Source organism: Oculina patagonica, chromosome 6, assembly GCF_052425735.1.
Source record: "Oculina patagonica isolate OP01 chromosome 6, crgOcupat, whole genome shotgun sequence".
Classification (NCBI taxonomy): domain Eukaryota; kingdom Metazoa; phylum Cnidaria; class Anthozoa; order Scleractinia; family Oculinidae; genus Oculina; species Oculina patagonica.
In genome coordinates this window covers 27,009,840-27,030,332 of record NC_135763.1, presented here as the reverse complement: position 1 = coordinate 27,030,332, position 20,493 = coordinate 27,009,840, and the positions used below count along the sequence as shown (strand labels likewise).

The window sequence follows — 20,493 nt, the reverse complement described above, 5'->3', positions numbered from 1 at the left end:
GCTACCTTTTATCACGCAATTAAACAGGCACTTCCTTGAATATTATTTTTTGTTTTTGCTAAAAGGCTTTAAAAATGTTGATACGATTGCCTTCTGGCGTAACTTATCATCAAGTTTTGTTATTTTCAATCACTCTTTAGTTCGCTTCTTTGTTTTCAATTACCGCGTTGCAGAAAGGTGTTTACTGAGATAGCTCGATGAATACTGCAGTAAATTGTAATGTCATGAGACGTACTTCTAGTAATTTTCGCCTTGCTCTCTTGCGTATTCTGTACAGATCGAGTGAATGACTAATACTGCTTATACAACGCCTCGCTTACACAAAAAAATATGCATTTCCTGTCGAGTTTATACCTGATGAATTAGATGTTCCATAACAGGTGAATTGTCTAATGTCAACGGACTGGCGGACATAGCCTTAATTAAAAGATATATTGGCGAACTGTAGCTTATTTATTATTACTGAATGCACAATATATTGATATAATTTTTATCCTATTCATTAACACTTCTCTAAACGGCAAAAAAGGTTTAACAACTTCCTAATCCTTTAGCATGCCGATTTTTCATGTAAATAAGGAGAAAATAAAAAAGTTTATGTTAATCTCGTTGCCTCCACTGCAAAATAAACAAAGTGGAATATTGACCGCAAGCTTAAGATATTTGCACTACATCACTGTGAGTGTTTAGATCAATAGAACGAACATGACCACAGTGGTGTTCCGATTTTCGAGTTCTAATTCCATTTTTACTTTTTTTGTAGATCAATGTCGTGAATTGGAGTTTCCGTCCTCGTTATTTTTCGAAGGAGAACGTCTAATAAACCACGTGATAGCATCGGGCGGTGTTATGAACAAGGATATCTGTGAATTTCAATGTTACATGGAACATAATTGTGTCAGCATCAATTTTGAAGTTAGACCAAGCACATCAGGAACACACAACTGTGACTTAAATAATGCAATTCATAAAGAGTACGAGAAGGACCTGGTGCAAGCAGCAAATTATGTATACCATGGAACAAATGTAAGTTGTAAGACAAGTTCCATTTCAGCCACATGTATTTATTTTGTTAATGACTATCATCTATTTAGAATGAAAATATCTATCACTACTTACAGAAAGCTACAGCTACTATTTGTATTTGAATACAGGATTAAACAAAGATTAAACAAAGAGACCCAGCCAACAAAATCGAATGATCACTTTGCTCAGGTTTTAGTCAAGGCGACCTTCAATTGTGTGAAGTTCTTTCCACAGAAAGACTAGGAAAGCAAAAAAATTTCCATTTATTTACAACGGCTTTGCGCTGTGTGTATTTTTGACAACTCATCCAAGTCCGCAAGCATTCGGGTTGCTTGTATTTGTTTCCGACACAGGCTAAAACTATTTCTTAACCCTCGGACGTACAAGCAAACTCATACCCCCATCATCGTACAAGGGGGGGGGGGGAGTGGATGGAACCCCTCCCCGGAGTTTTCGTTATATTAAGGCGTAGCGAAATTATCTTGCTCTGACAAGAAAGCCCTTAGCTTACTCTACAAGATGACATAATTTTAATTGGCTGTGATCCGCCATCTTGGATTTCAACATTTTCTTAGAAAGTCGCCAAATAACGGAAATTGATGCAAAATCAAGCTAGAATGCTTATGGAGTGTAAAAATGAACAAATCTTGCACTTCTGTTTTTAAAAACTGGAAAAAATAAAGAAAAATGTTAAAAATGACGATTTTTGGCAAGACCTGCTTGTATTTATGAAGTTGCCATGGCAACGTCATTTACCATGGGCACATGGTTCACATATCAAAATTTCCCCAAAGGATGAACGAAAAGCTACCGAAAGTTTCAGCATTGTAGAGTAAATGCTTTTTTCAAAATTTAGAAAAAACCTTACGGGGGGGGGGGGGTGGCATCCACCACCCCCCCCCCCCCTTGTACGTCCGAGGGTTAAACTATTTCCTACTTTTAATCGAGGCAGGCAGCAGAAAAAGCCTCATACTTTATCTGGTTGAAACCTGACGACAAATTGTGGCTAGGCTAGCTTTTTTTGTAACTCATGATGTCCCAGCCAGCACCAGCTCTTGTGGGAGGGGCCCCGCCACGGCAGAAGGCGGCAGTCGAGGAGAATGGGCCGAAACTGTCTGCCATGGTTCCTCCTGACGACTTCCGAGCTGTATCCAGCATTGGAGCTGCTGGCTGGAAAGCACCGGAGTGTTTACTACTTCTACTCAACGTGCGTTGTTATAATTTTTCTTTGACAATCCTTATGGCGGTCATAGTGGCATTAGATAATAGTATTAGTTCCTATATATAACCATATAACCGAAACAACGAGATATTATGCTCTTGAAGGTTTTTTACTGTTTTCTTGTTTTTAAGAACGCTTGTGGCAAGGCTCCCTGCAAGAACAACGCCATATGTCAATCCGGCTTTACAAGTAAAGGATATCGCTGTTTATGTACCTCTGGATTCACTGGTGAAGACTGTGAACATGGTAAAGAATAGTTCTTTTTTTAACTCCCTCATTTGATCTTAGTGATTATAAAAACTAGAGTGGTATATTGCAATTCCTGAGTTTTGATTGCTAACAGGCAATGGTATATGAGCCTATATACCATTGACCACAAACATGGTAGCCGATAGCTAGGCGTCAACGAAAACAGCTAAGAACCTCAAATATTGCAATTCTTTGGGCGTTTTTAATAAAACAATTATTCCACGCGTGCTTGTTGGATATGAAATCGTTATAGCCAACTCGGCGCTACAATCAAGTCATATTCAATGCGCGCTCGTGAAATCATTGTTAAATACCACTTTTAGATTATTAGATTAATTACATTAATTATTTTTTCCAGCTAGGGAATTATGTGAGTGAGATAGTAATTTGTTATATGGCTACAATAGTACGCGCGCTCTGATTGGCTGCTGAGCGGGCATTATTTTCTTGTAATGACCGGGCATTATGAAAATTTTTCTCGGCTCGACGATTTTTTGAGTTGTGAGTAAAAGCTACTAGCGAGGGGGCAAAAAAAAAGCCGACAAAATATAACTATCTTTTCAATAACTTAAAGAAAAATATAAGCATACCGATACTTCTTTAGTATGAGCGACGAAGAGAGCCACAGAGAGCGAGAGCGAGTTTTACCTCCAGTGTTTTTTCCCTTGATTATAATATTACTCTTCTTTTGAATAGAGCTTAAAGGCCATTTAATAAATAACTTATTAACCTCGTCGTTTCGGTCATTACAGGAGAATCTCAGACCTCGACCTTGATGTATTGACCTCGCTATCGCTCGGTCAATACATCAAATCCTCGGTCTGAGATTCCCCTGTAATGACCTTACCCTCGGTTAATAAGTAGTATTTATTACGGTTGTGTTAATAGTTAGCGCACGGACTTGGAGACCTTGCGAGAGCTGCTACCAGACCCGTTTTTATCCGCGTAATTAATGCTGTATTGATAATAAATTATTTTCAACATGGGAAAATTTTTGAAATCAAGAAAAAACAAACCTGACTATGCTTTCAGTATTTGGTCGTAAAGGAGCATATATTTTTTTAGCAAATTCTACCAATTCAGCAAATTAAGCAACAATTTAGCAACCTGAAAAAAAGGGGTTACCCTTTATTTGCTTCCTGTCGGGAAGCAAATACCTTAGCACCGGCCGTGATAAGGTATCTTATGTTCAGGTGGCTCTACGCTTTCTTTACTTTTACTGTGTTTTTGTTAATGCAGTTTTGTTTTTCATTTTCTTCTCAGTTATCAATGACTGTTCTCACGTTAAACAAACAACTGGAGTGCACACGATTTGGGATCACAGTCTGCAGCCGTTTCCTGTCTACTGTGATCAGTCAAACGACGGAGGAGGTATGTCTTTATGTTATTGCCGAATTTTATCTACGGAAAGTTGAAAAACCCCATCTTCGATATCTCCTGTATTTCCTTTTCCTTTATATTAACTAATAAACACTTGAGTACAAAGACCCTTTCCGTTAGTGCCACACAAAGCTAGAGTCCTTATCCCGGCAGCTTCAGAGCGTGTGCAACACGGACAACTGAAAACCTTTCAATTTCGCACTGCTATCGTATGATGATCAACATTTTCTCATAAAAAATTGTTCATTTTGTTGTTTTCGTGATATCAAGGTTGGACGATGATATTTAAAGTAGTTGGAGGAGTTGTTCCAGATACCATTAACCAATTGTGGTCTTCATCTAACACACTTGCTGAAAATGTCGATGCTGCATTAGACCCAACTTCTATCCACAAAGCACACTACAAAAACCGCATTGTACAAAACTGGCAAGAGTTTAACCCTCGAGAAGTAAGTTATAACAAAGCAGAAGGTACCGTTATAATTACTTAATATTATTTTAAAGAGCAAATATAAAATAACATATGCAAAACAGTTACAATGATAATGACGTCATCTGACGTTGCAAATTTCAAAGATCTGCCATACACTTATTGGATTCGCCAACGATATTATGCCCTGATTTCATTTCGTGATCGATGCTACAAGTGTAAAGATATTTCAGGCAATATGTCACTCAAAATACAAACTACATTTCGTAAGAGCAGTAATAAATAAAGTGTCTTTATTTCAGTTGATAAAATACAATGGTAAAACTATTTAAAAAAAAGAGCTAAATACAGGAATAAGAATAAAAATTAAAAATTAGTTGCAATATTATGACAATTATATTAAAAACTATATAAAAACTAATGCAGCGTATGTTGCGAAACGCGTCACCTCCTTCTATTCTACGCACAGGTCTTACTATGTTAGAATACCCGTCATGCTGTCCTGGGCTTCATGCTGTTATGTTGACCAGTGTTTTACTTTCTGATTGTAGGCCAGAGTTGTGGTGTACACAAGTGGAAGAGAAGTCGCTTCTCTTAAGTTTAATGCTGCCGGGACAGACAACCTGAACTGGTTTTCACAAAACAATGTTATTCAATCACCCTGGATGGATCTCAAAACCGCAACAGGCTTGGTGGCTTTTAGCATCCATGGTGTTGCCCGTACCTTTGAGATAAGCCACAGTTATGGTGGTTGTGGAAATGACGTTGGTTGGTTGTTAATTACCCAATCCCACTGCCAATGGGAAACTCGTCACCCTGTACCGAGCATTTTATACAGCAAAATAAGCACTTTTGTCAACTGGAACAGTCATGGTACGAGAAACGTTTTAACGCAATAAATACAAATTTTACCCTATTGTTACTATCCCCTATTGAGATAGTTCTTGTTTTGAAATGATTTAGGTTATGCTGAGATCTACCCAACTATGAGATCTACTCAGAGAGAAACTTTGTAGCGTGACCGCTGACATGTAGCTTTTTGACTGCCTTTTGATGAAACATCATTTTGCTAAACCAAAACTGTGCAAACTGAACGAATTGTTCAAATAGTGCATCATGATGAAGTTTTATCTCCGAATTTGGTGGAAAAATAGGTGAAAAACTTAAATGAGGCCGAAACCAAAATTCGAAACTCACTATATTTGCTGTTTATGAATAACTTTCCTTGCCTTCCCAAATATTCTATAATCTTATTTTGTCTTATTTGTTTTATAGATGATGTTGGAGTTGCAGAAGTTATGGTAGTGTACATTCGCTGAGGAAAGTTCTCAAGACTGGTTAATACGTGTGACGCAAGTTGTTAACATTTTCCACATGCATAATAACAAAAGAGTAAATTCCGGCAGAGTACTTTTAAATCCTGATAAACACTATCTTTGTGCTTATGCTTGGGTTGTAAATGGAATTAAGGCTTAAAGACCAAGGCAAGACGTGAAAAAACACGTGTACTTGTGTAATGCCGGTTAACATTGGCGATGCAACGATGCAAACCAAAACCAAACAAACAAGAAAATGATTTTTTTCCCTTCCGTTTATGCTTTGTTACACGGACGTTTCTTTTGCGTATGCTTGCACTTATTTTGAAATTTTGATCCTCAAGCCTGCGCTCGCCTACTCCTACGTAATCAGCAGTCCCCTGCGGAACAAAGGAGTGGCTTAGAGCAAGTCCAGCCTAACGAGCTTGTAAACCAGGCTTAATTTGTTACGTAAAAAACGCTCGACCGTTTGTACGGCAAGGTGGGCATGAGTTTGCTTGTAGGTCCGAGTTTATTCACTACAACCCAAAGCAGGGCTAAGGTAAAAAAATAGTGAATCAAATATTGTAATTTATTATGCCATGGTTAAAAACCTAAGGTGGGATAGATATCGTTTGAAACCTGTTCGTTATTTACTAAAACTGTCCGAATAACATCATTAGCTTCAATATCATTAGTTCCGCCACCACTTGGCACAAAAGTGTGTTTTATTGGTCATCAAACTTGAGATGATTCGACAGCAAACGCTCATTTATTTTTCACCAAGCTTTGTAAAAGAAAGTACCGAACATGCCTACATTTCGGGTAAGAAACAAAAAGAAAGAAGATAGTAAGACATGTTCTTAAAAAAAATATACGTTAGTGGGCTGTACATTGTAAAAGGGAGGAAACTTTGGTGGGGAATTAGCTCTGCTCCAGTCCTTCACAGATTGACACAAGGATCACATCACTTGCGGATCTGTTTATAACTGTTTTAATCACTCAATCGACTTCACACTACTTCACAGCAATAACACTACTAACAACTATGTTTAGCAACTGGCAACCTTGAACTCTGCTCTTAAACAAGCTCGCGCGACTTTTATAATGACCAGACTTTAACTGCCAAACTGCTGTCAAACTGTCAAAATTTAGACGTTTATGCTTACGTAAGGACTAGCGTAGCTTTTGTAAAATTATAATGCGACTGCGCACATTAGTGTTTCCGAATGTCTTGAACTGAACTTGCCAATTTTAACTGTCGTTCAAACGACATCTGGTCAAAACAAAACAGCGTGAGCAATACAAAAATTGCAGAGTTCATTCGTACAGAATAAAATCAAACGTAAGTTACAAGAATGAACAGTAAAAACTAAAACTAGCTATCGTTATGCAATATGTTTAAACAACAACTCTTCGACGGAACTGTAAGAGAAGGGCGTATAACTCAAATTACTCTAGGAACGCCCATTTCTATATATTACTTTTAAGTTGTTAACACAAGTAACCTACAATATTACGATGTGTGAATTTAGTTATGGTTAGTTAGTTTATACCTTTTTGCTAGCCTATGTAAATATTTTATTTGAATTAAAGAATAGAGGTCCCCCAACTAGTTTGGCTTATAAGTTATTTTGGGTGACCAGTTACAACTGCTTGTATTTTAAATTTATGTTTGTAACTCTTTTTTGTAATCTTACAGTACAAATAATTGTTGTTGTTGTACAAACAAACGCTATCAGTCTCTGTAAAACTCGAATTCTAAAGGATTTCTAAGTACTTAGTTCCTTTAATTAAAATGTAACAATAACTACGTAATGATGGAATGTCCAATTCTCAGTACTTAATTTCTAAACACACAAGTTTACGAACTTAACAGCTTATTCTATCATTAGCCAATTTAAGATATATACAATGTCTTCGCTTATTCCCGCTTTAGTTTCGAGCGTTTTTCATCTGAAATTTTCCCAAAAGATTTTTCTCTCAAAATTCCAAATTTGGTTGTTTTACAACATACCGCTGGAAACACCGTGTTTCTTGTTTTCCAAGCCAAATTAAAGTGACTTCATCGCGCCATGTTGGTGGTCATTAACAGAAAATTTCTAATAACCTTCTTTTGTTTGTTCCAACAAAATGGCTGCCAATCAATTGTCAGGTCAATTTCTCGAGATTGAGAGCAAACCATCAATACCGAAAGGAGGTAGATGCCATTATTTACATTTATTACATCTATCGTTACATATCTTTAAGTACATATCGAGAAAATTTTTCAGTGAAATTACTGATAAGGAGTGTGGAGCTTCACCAATGAAACCCCCTCTTCTTCGGTAGTGGGGTATGGCTTTGCTGGAAAGTGATGTTTTAATAGTCATGTCATTGTATACTAGCATACGTATATTACAACAACACTTCTTTGTTGAATGCCTATAGTATACTTATGAAAGCTGTTTTTTTTAATTTTAAATAAGCAATTATCTTACTTAGTTGCCATTTACCTTTATTTCTCTTTGAAGCATCTGCTACATTTAGGATGTTGCCCGAGGCAGAAAAGTTTTCGCAAAAGGGAACAATTGGCCGAGATGCGAAGCTTCGAGGGCAACTGTGAAATTTTGAGGACAAACTTTAAGCCAAGGGCATTGTCCTCCAATATACCAGCGAGTCAGAAAGAGGTTTATTTATTAAATATTTCTGTGATTAATTTCAACAATGCGCTTTATCATATTCTTCACTTTCTTCCTTTAGGCCAGAAAAGTTTTGATGAATCATTGGTAAACGCTGAAAAGAGGACCTCGATCAATTACAGGTGTTTTGCTCTGTTTAAGCTGCGATTTTGCACCAAAAACGGATTGTGTTTTTCTCGATAAGCTCTGTCTGGATGTAATCGATACGCAAAATGAATAGTTCTATGAAAAGGTCAAACCAAGCTTTATCAGTTGATTTTAACCAAAGTCTGCTGACGTCCCAATTGATGATGACGTCGCAGGCGGTGTATTGACTGCTTTTCCAAATGTCGTTAAAAGTCGACTTTACTTCTTAAAGGGGTTAACAAAAGTACCCAAGATTGCTTTTCACCCCAGTTTTTCTCTTGTTTCACAATGCTTTTGCTCCATATATCGGATTTCTACGGAAAGAATCTTTCCATTGACGCCCCTTGAAATTAGAAGAATCAAAACAATGCTTTTACTTTAAGTAAACGTAATAGCATGCATTTGATGCATTGTAAGAGAAATTAAAATGAACAAGTTACAAAGCACAAACTAAATAGCAACAATAAAGCTAATCCTGGCAGTATGCCTGAAGATCATTCACTTGAACCTATATATATGTTTAAGCTATCGAAACATTTTCCTTACTTTCCACTAATTTACCCACCTAGGGAACATGACAGGAAACAATATTTCTGAAACATTGTTTCTAAGTTTAGCCAGGCCTTAATGCTGCTCTTGTGCGCCTAGCGTTTTATTCTAAATTCGTGTTTCAAAGTACACAGTGTCCACTGATGGGTCTTCTTGGTGCTTTTATCGGACAAACACGGCTAGCACGTCAGCGATCCCGACATTCCCTGTGAGATCAATACACGAAACAACAATAAATACAAGTCTGAAATTTGCTTTACTTTAAGGTTGTATTTAATATTGACTGAGATGAATTTTTCATGGATTATTTAGTTAGTATAACTTTACATATATAATCGGCGTTAGTCCTTTTGGGTAAAAATGCCTTGCTTGACTCACCATCACAGAAAAAATTGAGTTTTGTATTTTTACAGTTTTAAAAACTGGAATCAAGGCAGTAATAAGGGAGACCAACACAGGGAGACCACGTTGTGCCCATTGGTTGTGTATACGCTTTGCTTGTTTAAAGTTGGTCTTTTGTAAAAAACAACCTTCACAGGTAAACTTAAGTGTTTGAAGTGTTTCAACAAATATTACCAGAATGGTTTAAAAGTGAAAAATTTACAACACCCTCTTGCTTCCCTGAGAAAGACAACCTTATTGAAAGAAAAAAGTGTAATTTTCCTGTTTATGACATAGCTTGTACCTCCCCTTGTATAGAATGAACGAGTAAAGCCCTTGTTGCTCTGATAATAAAAACGTTTACTGAGAGGTGGCAGCGTTGCCGAGTGGTTTGTAGTGCTGGTGTTGTAATCCGGAAATCACGGGCTCAAACCCTCCACCCTGCCACTAGGTGGATTTGTTCTCGGCCGTCCCGATTTCAAATCCGGGGGGGATACTCCTATATAAAAGATGCAGGGATGCTCCTCGGAAAATTTTGAAAATAACCCTTAAAAAGAAGCCAATCTGTTGGTGACGCAAGCTTTTCTTGAACCCTGAAAGTCACCAAAAAACTAAGAATAGAATTTATATTTATATATTTATTCCTGTGTAGCCCTAAACGAAACTATTATGGCTAAAAATATTGGAGTTTTGCCTGGAACATCCTAAGCGAGACAAAAAATCCGAAATTTACACCCTTACGAAACGATCAAGCATCCCTGCCTCTCTTTATGCGAATCCCCCCACCACAGGGGTTTAAGTCCTCATTCAAACTTTCTATACAATCAACTGGTCTGTCATGCCTCTTGCTAGTTGGGATATTAACTGCGTTATGATCATTTAAAATATTTATTTTCTCTGTTTTAGTGGCTCATATCTCGAAGAGATATGAAGCTAAGTGATGACTACCTACCATTTACTATATTAGAGCAGTTTTCAATTGAGTGTCGTAAAACCAAAACCAAGGTAATCACTTTGTCCAATCACAAAGGACACAGACAATCCAGCGAACCAATGAAAACTTGAAGCAAATACACGTAACCGGCATTAAGAACGGGAGAACGTGCACGAGCGAATCACAATTGGTTTTGGTTTTACTTCTGATTGGGTGAGAAAGTGGCGCGAATTTTTTGAGCCAATCACTAAGCGTAGCAATGCAAAACCAAAGCAAACGCAAATTACTTACGACACTCAAGTGAAAACACCTCTACCATTACTTACCGTAATCATTCCAAACTACAGAATTCCCCAGTTTACTGTATTGGATACTTTGCACAGGAACGCGAGTTTCCCAATCGCAATCATTTACACTCGTGATCACCAACCAACCAGAATCAGTATTACAGTGACTGTAAGGCCTGCTGATCTCAATATAGCGACCATATGACCCGGTCAAATCAAAATGTTGCAAGTTTGCAGCCGTTTTGAGGTCACTCCATGGGGACGAAATGAGGTTTTCCTGCGAGAACCAGTTCAAGTTGTTTGTGCCACCGGCATTGAACTTGAGGGAGACCACTTCATTTCCATTCTCATACAGCACCACACGGGCCTTAAATCACAACAACAAAAACATAACATGCATAGTACGTCAAAGATTCCTATTATTCGGAACTGGCCGGGTGGTATTGTGGTTTTAAATGTGGAATGGGCCTAGCTTTTCCGGGAGATTTTTCTACAAATCCACCACAACAGTGTATAATATTTATGCATTGACTGATTTGACAGGACCAATTGGACTAACAACGGAATTCTGTTCTCGAATATTAATATCGGTCTGAATGGCCAGTTTTAACTAATAAAGGGCGTCTTTAGAGTAACTGTAAATGTATATTTAATAAAACACTATGGGTGTACCAGAAAAATAATATCAGACATCATTATCATCATCATCATCAGACCAAACAATGACAGAAGCTTTACTGGAGAGAGATTTAACAAGTCAATGATTATAATTATTTTTTGTGGGGAGGGGAGGGCAGGGTAAGAGGGGGTAGCTTGTTTCGATCACTGAGCCTTACGATGATGGTGCGTTTTAAAATTAAGCCATTGAAGCCCAAAATAAAGCCAAAATTGTATTACCGTGACTGAGAGAAAATATTATACACCCAACTGAAGAAACGTTGATCATGTGAAAAGCATAAACCGTCAACGATATGACCGAAAGGGTATCCTGGGTAGACTGGGTTTTTGTATTCCTCGAGGCCCAAGAAACGTTGATCATGTGAAAAGCATAAACCGTCAACGATATGACCGAAAGGGTATTCTGGGTAGACTGGGTTTTTGTATTCCTCGAAGCCCAAAATAAAGCCAAAATTGTATTACCGTGACTGAGAGAAAATATTATACACCTAACTGAAGAAACGTTGATCATGTGAAAAGCATAAACCGTCAACGATATGACCGAAAGGGTATCCTGGGTAGACTGGGTTTTGTATTCCTCGAAGCCCAAAATAAAGCCAAAATTGTATTACCGTGACTGAGAGAAAATATTATACACATAACTGAAGAAACGTTGATCATGTGAAAAGCATAAACCGTCAACGATATGACCGAAAGGGTATTCTGGGTAGACTGGGTTTTTGTATTCCTCGAAGCCCAAAATAAAGCCAAAATTGTATTACCGTGACTGAGAGAAAATATTATACACATAACTGAAGAAACGTTGATCATGTGAAAAGCATAAACCGTCAACGATATGACCGAAAGGGTATTCTGGGTAGACTGGGTTTTTGTATTCCTCGAAGCCCAAAATAAAGCCAAAATTGTATTACCGTGACTGAGAGAAAATATTATACACATAACTGAGGAAACGTTGATCATGTGAAAAGCATAAACCGTCAACGATATGACCGAAAGGGTATTCTGGGTAGACTGGGTTTTTGTATTCCTCGAAGCCCAAAATAAAGCCAAAATTGTATTACCGTGACTGAGAGAAAATATTATACACATAACTGAGGAAACGTTGATCATGTGAAAAGCATAAACCGTCAACGATATGACCGAAAGGGTATTCTGGGTAGACTGGGTTTTTGTATTCCTTTTTTTCACAATGAAGACTTGTTTCTTTAGTCGAGAGCCCTAAGGGCATGATTTATGCAACCTGTCTTATTATCATGTTCGTTTTGTCACAGAAGACGATTATTTTTTTCCGATTTCTCAGTAAACAGGTGGCATTGTTCATGGTTTACGCTTTTCATGGTCAGCGATTCTTCAGTTAGGTGTATATAATTGCTTTATACGCCATAGATGTTTTATCATTATTGTTTAAATGCTATTGAGGTATTCAATGAAAGTCCAGATAAAATGTTTCGACGTAAAACGAACGATGATAAGTAAGCCACACAAACTGGCAGAAACAAACACCCAAAAGATTATCAGAAATAGGAACATATACTAAATTGGCTGAATTCCGTTTCATATATTTACCTCTTGAGGATTAAAAGTTGTCCAGTCTTGAACAATGCGGTTCTTGTAATGCCCCAGATGCGAAGCAGTCGTGTCAAGGGCAGCTCTAACATTCTCTGAAAACACCGAGGATGAATGCCACAACTCGCCCACTTTTGGTGAAGAAACGCCACCAACAACTTTGAATACCATCATCCAACCTTGGTATTAGAAACAAAAGTTGTTTTAGTGAAGAAATTATTCAACATGACACGAGCGTGGGACAAAGAAAAAATCTGAGTCCCCGACGGGAATCGAACCCATGGCCTGGCCAACGGAGCTACGAGAGACTCGTTGTGAGCTGGGCCATTTACTAGGTTGATATGTGACACGCGTCCTGCATACTGCTAGGATCAGCAATGTCGAAATCATCAAATGTGTTGTAAATAATAAAGATGGTAAATTTCAAGCTCGGTGATAAATAGTGAAGAAATTATTCAACATGACACGAGCGTGGGACAAAGAAAAAATCTGAGTCCCCGACGGGGACTCAGATGTGTTTTTACACATTATTTGAGTAATTCTAATGAGGAATGGGAAAGCCAATTTTAGGAGGTGCAGTTGCGAATTATCGTTGGTAGCTGCCTTTGGAAAATACGTCATACTCCTACTTCCACCCACCTCTCCCCTCTTAGTTACCCATCTGCGCAGATGTGGCCATGGCTTTTTAATTATTAAGCTTTTAAAAGGAAATAACATCATACCACACACACATTCACAGCGAAATTATTAACATATTGCTAACCCGAGGTGGCCTCCCCCATAAGCCTTGTGGTTACTTGGAGGTCTCCTGACCCTATCTATTTAAGTTATTTTGTATATATTAATTTCTAAAGTGGCAAATAAAATGATGACGATGTTGATGATGATGATGAAGCAAGTGAAATCGTGCTACGTAGTCTGTCTAAAGATTCAAATTAAACAAACGTGGGAAGTGCATGCTAATATGATATCCTTTGCTTATCGCCAACATAAATTTCATCTGATGAAGTGTACGATAAAAACACACACACATATATATACACACACATGCAAAAAGAAAAATAATTAAACAAGAAATGACATTAGCAACCTCCATCGTCGTGTGTCTGATCACAGTAAACAGGAAAGAGCTCCGGGCCGTGATTAAAAATCTCAACTTTTCCAGTTGTTGGAAAGGCGTCCAAGCAATTGTTGATAACTGAAATAAAGATTTTAAAACAATAATAATTTTCTTGCAAACCAACTCTCTATGATCTTGCCCTTAAGTGTCTGCAAAACGTGGTAACCAACAAAACATACAAGTATAAGACCTTTATAATTTTTGTTAGAAGGGGAAGACCTTTCACACCTAATAGATACTGAGTGTAAATGTGACATAGGATGCTAGGCCACTATAAATTTACATTTTTTTAATTTTAAATTACATTGTAAATTTAAACGGAAAATATAGACGGCAAACTTCCTTATGCGCCTACTGGCGCGACGAGACATGATGATGATGATGATGATGATGATGATGATGATGATGATGATGATGATGATGATGATGATGAAACTGATCCTGACGGCTAAAGCGGTCAATCAATCAATCGATCAATCAATCAATTTATTAAAGTCACGGCGCTGGATGATGTTGCCCTCTCTATCCGAGCCAGAGGCTTATGTAAAAAGCGCATGACAATAATTAAAATACATTATAAAAACAATGGGAACTAGTAAAAGTAAAAAATAATAAAAATAATAAAAAATAAAATAAACAAAATGGATAAAAAACTAAAATATATCGATAAGGTTTTTAGAGCGGCAAGACATGTTGTCAGTGATTTTGCGTACTTCGCTCTAAAAACCTTATCTATTTAATCGATTGTAAAAAATACGTCAATGCATTGGAGAGACCAAACGTCAACTCAACGAACGCTTCGGACAACGCCTCAGATCTATCCTTAACCACCATGAACTTGACGACCCTTCTCCAGTATCCATTCATTTCAACAAACCTGGCCATTCAATTAACGACGTTCACCTCATCCCGCTTGAAATTATTCATAGCAAACGTGACTCAGTTAGGAAGGCTCGTGAAGCCCATTTAATTAGTACCAAAGCGAAAACATTTAATCCCCTTGACATAAACAGACGTCACGAAACACGTCACTGACACTTGTTAATTAGTTCTTAGAACCAATCATTGTTCAGTATTTTATTTTAATTTTTCTTATTTGTAACGATATTTTTTCCTTTTCTCACATTTTTTATCCGCCCAGCCCCTGAGGAAGGTTTGTATCGCAAACCGAAATATAGGGCAATGCAATACGTCTTAGTTTTTTTTAATCAACTTTGTTTATTTTTGACCGCTTTAGCCGTGAGGATCAGTTTGCAGTCTATATTTTCCGTTTTAACTAAGTTACTGATCCAGATCTTCAATAAATCCGGCACCACTCGTCGTTTATTCATTTATTTATCTATGTAGAAAGCTTTTCTCCTAGAATCAAAATGTAAATATTTTTAACTTTATGTAGCTTAGATATATTTCTTAACAAGTGTCTCTAATTAGTATTTATAAACTAAATACTATTGACACTTAAATTGAGTCCTTCATTCATTCATTCATTCATTCATTCATTCATTACGATGTGACGATTTGCAGAAAAACGATAACTAACAAAACATACAAGTATAACGAGAATGGCACTCTATAAATTACGATGTAACGATGCTTTACTATTGACAGATGAAATCTCAGTGAAAGGACTCCTAAAAAGAATGGCTCTTTGTTGGTTATCGTGAGCAATTAAAAGAACGTGATAAAATATTGATTTAATAGTACTTTTCGTTTCCATTACCTTTTTCGCAGTTTTCTCCCGCAAAACCAGGTTTACATTCACATAGATATCCCTTGGAAGTAAATCCATTCAGGCATGTTCCATTGTGCGTGCAGAGGTTAGTGAGGCAAGCGTTCTGATGAAATAAACAAGTAGTAAAGCTTGCACAGATCTTTAAATTATTATTATATTTGTGGTTAAAAGAACACCGACTCCGCGATTGAGTCTCATACCTGTGTAGCTCTGTAGATAAATCCCTCCTTTGGTTTAAGATTTTCAGAATGCGTGTTGTGATCAGAATCACTCAGCTGGCAAAGCATTCTGGCATTTGTTGGAGGACCAATGTTAAATGAGACACACTGGCTTTCCATTGTACACAGGTGCTTACATGATGCGTGTATTCCTATGGAAAGGTTTTTTATCACATGACCAACAAGGGCATGACCTTCCAACGGTGTTGTAAACTTTAGCGATCGACAGAGATCTGAAAAAAGTTTACAATAATGATAAAAAAAATATTAAACAAAAACCAAAACTTTATTAAGAAGAAAAACAGTTTTTTTTAAAAAAAAAAAAAAAAAAACAACCTTTGAAAACATAACTTCCAAAAAATGTCAAGTCACCTGGCCAAACGCCGGGCTCGAATGAACTGTTTAAGTCAAAAAAACGCCGGGTCCACCAGGCAAAGTTTGAAATAAATGCCTGTGGCGTTTAATCGAGAACATACGGTATGTCATTTGGGATTGTAATTTAAAACATGTATATTTTACGTAATTATAATTGTTCAGCCGAAATGCTTCCAACTAATTAATGAACTGCATGTTTATCTTAACAGCATGGGAGAGCTTGCTCCTGACAAATGAAGAGATGATTAAGGGTTGTTTCTCACCGGAGGTCTTCCAAATTAAAATAAATATTATTTGGATATTTTTCATGCAAATTAGTGAGAATGCTGTCCTATTACATATGCAAGTACGAGGTAAAAATCGACAATTCGGGGCAAGGAAAACAACGCTAAATCTCATATCCCCAAGTTGAATTGTAGGAAAACTTTAGCGAAAAGTGTGTGTACTTCAATCTGCGAAAAGGCAATTTCAATAACAATTTCAAATTCAAAATTAAAAACAGCATCTATTTTAAAATGTTGTCGATGACAGAAATTGAAAGTAGTATTGTGGAAGAGTCCACATTTTTAGAATTTCTTTTTGACAAAAGAGTTTCATGCGATGTAGAAAATAGACGAAACAGTATTCAACTGCCATAGCTATCTCGACTTAGACGAAGTATTTGCTCGCTGTGTAGAGTATTAACGAAAAAGGAAACAACGAAATGCAACACAGAACTCGGCAAGTGATAATTGCAATTTCAAAAGGAGACAGGTTTCCCTGCTTTAAGATATTAAGAATCTCTATTGTTGTCCTCTTTGAAAAGAAGCGTTAAAAAATCATCATGTAACAAAGAAATGTAGTTATCGTAGTTTTGAAGGTATTTATTTGTTTATTGAACCTTTGCACTTTTAAGGCGATCCAGTAAACAGTCGCCAGAGGTTACTTATAGATTGTTGATTGAACTATCAGAATAACGTTCGAGGACGAAAAAAAAATTACCTCCAATAGCGGTTTTATCAAAAATAATACCAATAATTTATGCTTCAGTTTTTATAACAGAAATGTTATTCTACCTGCAAAAAAAGAAGTTTACCAACCTTGATTGGCATCTGTGATGCAGTGCAACCAAGCTCCCCAAAGCATAAAGGTGTACAACGAAGCCACGCGGAAAAAGCGACCTATCATATTAATAAATACTAATGAAAACGATAGAATAACTTGCTGAAAGCACATGTATCTGCAAGTCACTATGAAAGTGACAGAGTAGAGCAAAAGACTTAGTAGGCGTTTATTTTAAATATTAAATATTAATGGGATTTTTCGTATCTAACAAAATTCTCGATTTCGATTGGTTTTTTTTTCCCCCTAATTGTCGAGTAATTGGCGCGTGGTCACGTGGGTGTCTTATTTCAGGTATTCAATTTCATTTTGTTTTTAAAATTGGATACCCGTTATCAGATAACTTCGTCATTTGCGCCATTGGTGTGTAATCGATAACATGCACTTTGTCATTTGGGATTTCAATTTAAAACAGGTCTATTTTATGAAATTATAATTGCTCAGCCGAAAGGTCTCGAAGTAATTAATAAACTGCATGTTTATCTTAAACTAATTGCTATTTCACAGAGCTTGCTCAGACAAATGAAAGGTTGATTTAAGTCTGAGAGTTTGTCGCCGGAGGTGTCAGTTTCAAATGTAAATAAAAATTATTTGGAGGTCAATCAAACTTTTTTCATGAAAATTGGTGAAAATGTAGTCGCGTGACGCGTGCAAGTACTGCGTAAAAATAGATAACTCGGGGCAACGAAATCAACAGTAGAACTCACATCCTAGTTAAAGTGTATTGTAGCAAAATTAAAATTCATCGACGGTCGAAAAAATTGTGTACTTCAATCTGCGAAAAATCTACTCTGGTACAATAGCGATAATAATTTCAATTCAAGAACCGATTTTAATTGAAAATGGAAAATATCGGCGATGACAAAAGCTAAAAGGAATGCTGTGGAAGGCTTTATTTTTTAGTTTTGCCAAAAGTGTATTATCTAGCTAGAAAAATAACTTTAGGCGAAACAAGGGGATGTTTTTTTTGTTAATTATTAATGAAAAAAGGAAACTGTGAAATGCAAGGCAGACCTCAGCAAGTGATAACGGCAATTTCAAAACTTGATAACTTTCTTCGCTTTTAGATACTTTATTTTGTCCTCTTGAAGAGAAATGTTCAAAACAAGCGTATCATGTAGCAAAGTGACGTGATGTGCCTGGAGTGCGTAGTTTTGCACAGAATCTAGGTATTAATTAATCATTAATTGAACCTTTGCATCTTTAAGCCGACTTGGTTCGCCTGTTTTCCAACAGTTAGTTATGGAAAGATTAGAATAACGTTTAAACGACGCAAAAAATACCTCTAAGGGCAATTGTAATAAAATACTACCATTTGCGTCCATACTTGAAGCGTGACGAATTCAACGCGTAGTTTTACTTTTAAAACCTCAACGGTTGTCTGTTTACGTGTCTCTTTTGACCACTAAAAAGTTTGCGGTCAGGTCGCTTTGGCGCCATGCGATAATTTTTTCTTCACGAGCTATTAATATTTTCAAGGTTTGCACGCTCACCTCGATAGAAGTCTGCTCGGAAAATGTTATTGCAATAGAGAGGGAAAAAGTTGACAAGTTTAGAAAGAATTATCGTCCAGGAGTCGCTTAAGAGCAAGATTTTCAATGCTTGATTCATTTGTCCGAAGTAACACATAACCAGTTAAAAACCGTTAACGTTTGAAAAGTAAAACTATGCGCTAAATTCGTCACGCTTTATGGATGAATGCAAATGGTAGAAATAATAACAAATTTTCCTTCCGTTTTTATAACGACAATATATTTCTACCAACATATAGAGGAGTTTACTAACCTTGCTTGGCTCCAGCGATGCAATGCAACCCAGCCTTCCAAAACATAAATGCGAACAACGAAGTCACACGGAAGAAGCGACTTATCATATGTATGAATACCACTAAAAACGGTAGAATAACTGACTAAAAGCTCATTTATTTGCAAATCACTATGAAAGTGACAGAGGAGAGGAAAAGCAGTGAGCCATGCAGTTATGAACGGAAGAGACTTCGTAAGCGTTTTCTTTAAAATATTAATGACAGTTAAAATATCTCGATTTTTATTGGTTCTGCGCACCCATTTGTCGCGTAATTGACGCGTTATTACGTGGGTTTCCCATTACAGGTATCCAATTTGAACAACTTCCAATTGGATACCTGTAATTGGACACCTACGCCGCTCGTGCGTCCATCATATGCACTAAGAGGAGTTATTTCATGCTGTTTTCCTAATGTTTGTAAAACTGACTTTTTCATACAAAAAACTTTCCAAAGAATTCCTAACCCCGAAATTTGTTATATAGATAAGATTAATTAGTAATTGGACCTCGTGTCGTACAATTCAGAGAGTAATAGTGCTCGCAATTTCAAATCTGTCTCGGGCTGCGTGCTCGGCCGACACGAGATCCAATTACGAGAAGAAAAACCCCATTTAAATGCGAGTGATTGACGTGTGAATGGCGTAGGTGTCCAATTACAGGTATCCAATTTGAAGTTGTTCAACTTGGATATCTGTAATTGGACGCCCACGTGATCGCGCTGCACCCTCGGCCGAAATTACTGAATTGTACTAATACTGTTACTTATCAATGTTGATGAAAAGCTTGTCGTAAAAACGTATGTATATGTAAATAATACATCCCAGAAGTATGGATTGAATTTATTTTATTTTGCTTAAAGATTAAATAATAAAATACATATCTGTCCTGATTTAAGAAAACAAGGCCCCAGGAATTACTAGGAGCCAGCAATTATCTTAGCCCTCCCTTCCCTTATCCCTGTGGGTTTCTGAGAGCCCAGGGGCACTGGTAGGAAGCATTCCCATGCCCGGTCACAGCTGAGCTCTCAGAGGTCTCAAGACTACTGAGCCTGGCCCCCCAAAAACCAAAGCCAGGAGCAATCCTGACCACATTTCAAAGCAAAGTCTTTGCAGAAAACAAGCCAAAAACCTGACTTAAGCCACCCCCCAGCCGGATTGCAATTCGACAGCCGATGAAGGGCTCCCTTGGGTTGTTAGTTCAGGGCCCGGGCCTTCAAGAACGGATCCCGGGGTCTACGTTTTGCAAAATCCAGACAGATATGTATGTAGAGGTTGTTGGAGACGAACTGACTTAATACACACAATATTTGAATTTCTAAATTACTGTACAGGTTAAGT

The 20,493-nt window shown here is 37.2% G+C and overlaps 2 protein-coding genes across 2 annotated transcripts; one reads left to right on the top strand and one right to left on the bottom strand.

Moving 5' to 3' along the window:
- The first annotated feature begins 761 nt into the window (after positions 1–761).
- On the top strand, positions 762–6,583 carry LOC144658271 (uncharacterized). Its single transcript, XM_078518677.1, has 6 exons — positions 762–1,026; positions 2,380–2,494; positions 3,761–3,868; positions 4,148–4,326; positions 4,859–5,180; positions 5,583–6,583. The coding sequence occupies exons 1-6, from the start codon at positions 850–852 to the stop codon at positions 5,624–5,626; spliced, it is 945 nt and encodes a 314-aa protein (XP_078374803.1). The 5' UTR covers positions 762–849; the 3' UTR covers positions 5,627–6,583.
- On the bottom strand, positions 6,539–19,269 carry LOC144658210 (uncharacterized). The gene is made up of 8 exons (XM_078518589.1): positions 19,136–19,269; positions 17,329–17,409; positions 15,857–16,107; positions 15,645–15,759; positions 13,895–14,002; positions 12,805–12,983; positions 10,600–10,927; positions 6,539–9,164 (listed from the first exon to the last, which is right to left on the bottom strand). The coding sequence occupies exons 1-8, from the start codon at positions 19,221–19,223 to the stop codon at positions 9,121–9,123; spliced, it is 1,194 nt and encodes a 397-aa protein (XP_078374715.1). The 5' UTR covers positions 19,224–19,269; the 3' UTR covers positions 6,539–9,120.
- Between the last annotated feature and the right edge of the window lie 1,224 nt (positions 19,270–20,493).

Excerpts from the sequence above, each read along its gene's own strand:
- LOC144658210 (XM_078518589.1), bottom strand. The coding sequence starts at position 19,223 with ATGATAAGTCGCTTCTTCCGTGTGACTTCGTTGTTCGCATTTATGTTT. Across the intron at positions 14,003-15,644 it reads GGGAGAAAACTGCGAAAAAG|TTATCAACAATTGCTTGGAC; the intron begins GTAATGGAAACG and ends TCTTTATTTCAG. Across the intron at positions 10,928-12,804 it reads CAACTTTTAATCCTCAAGAG|GCCCGTGTGGTGCTGTATGA; the intron begins GTAAATATATGA and ends TTGTGATTTAAG.
- LOC144658271 (XM_078518677.1), top strand. The coding sequence starts at position 850 with ATGAACAAGGATATCTGTGAATTTCAATGTTACATGGAACATAATTGT. Across the intron at positions 2,495-3,760 it reads TGGTGAAGACTGTGAACATG|TTATCAATGACTGTTCTCAC; the intron begins GTAAAGAATAGT and ends TTTTCTTCTCAG. Across the intron at positions 5,181-5,582 it reads TGTCAACTGGAACAGTCATG|ATGATGTTGGAGTTGCAGAA; the intron begins GTACGAGAAACG and ends TTTGTTTTATAG.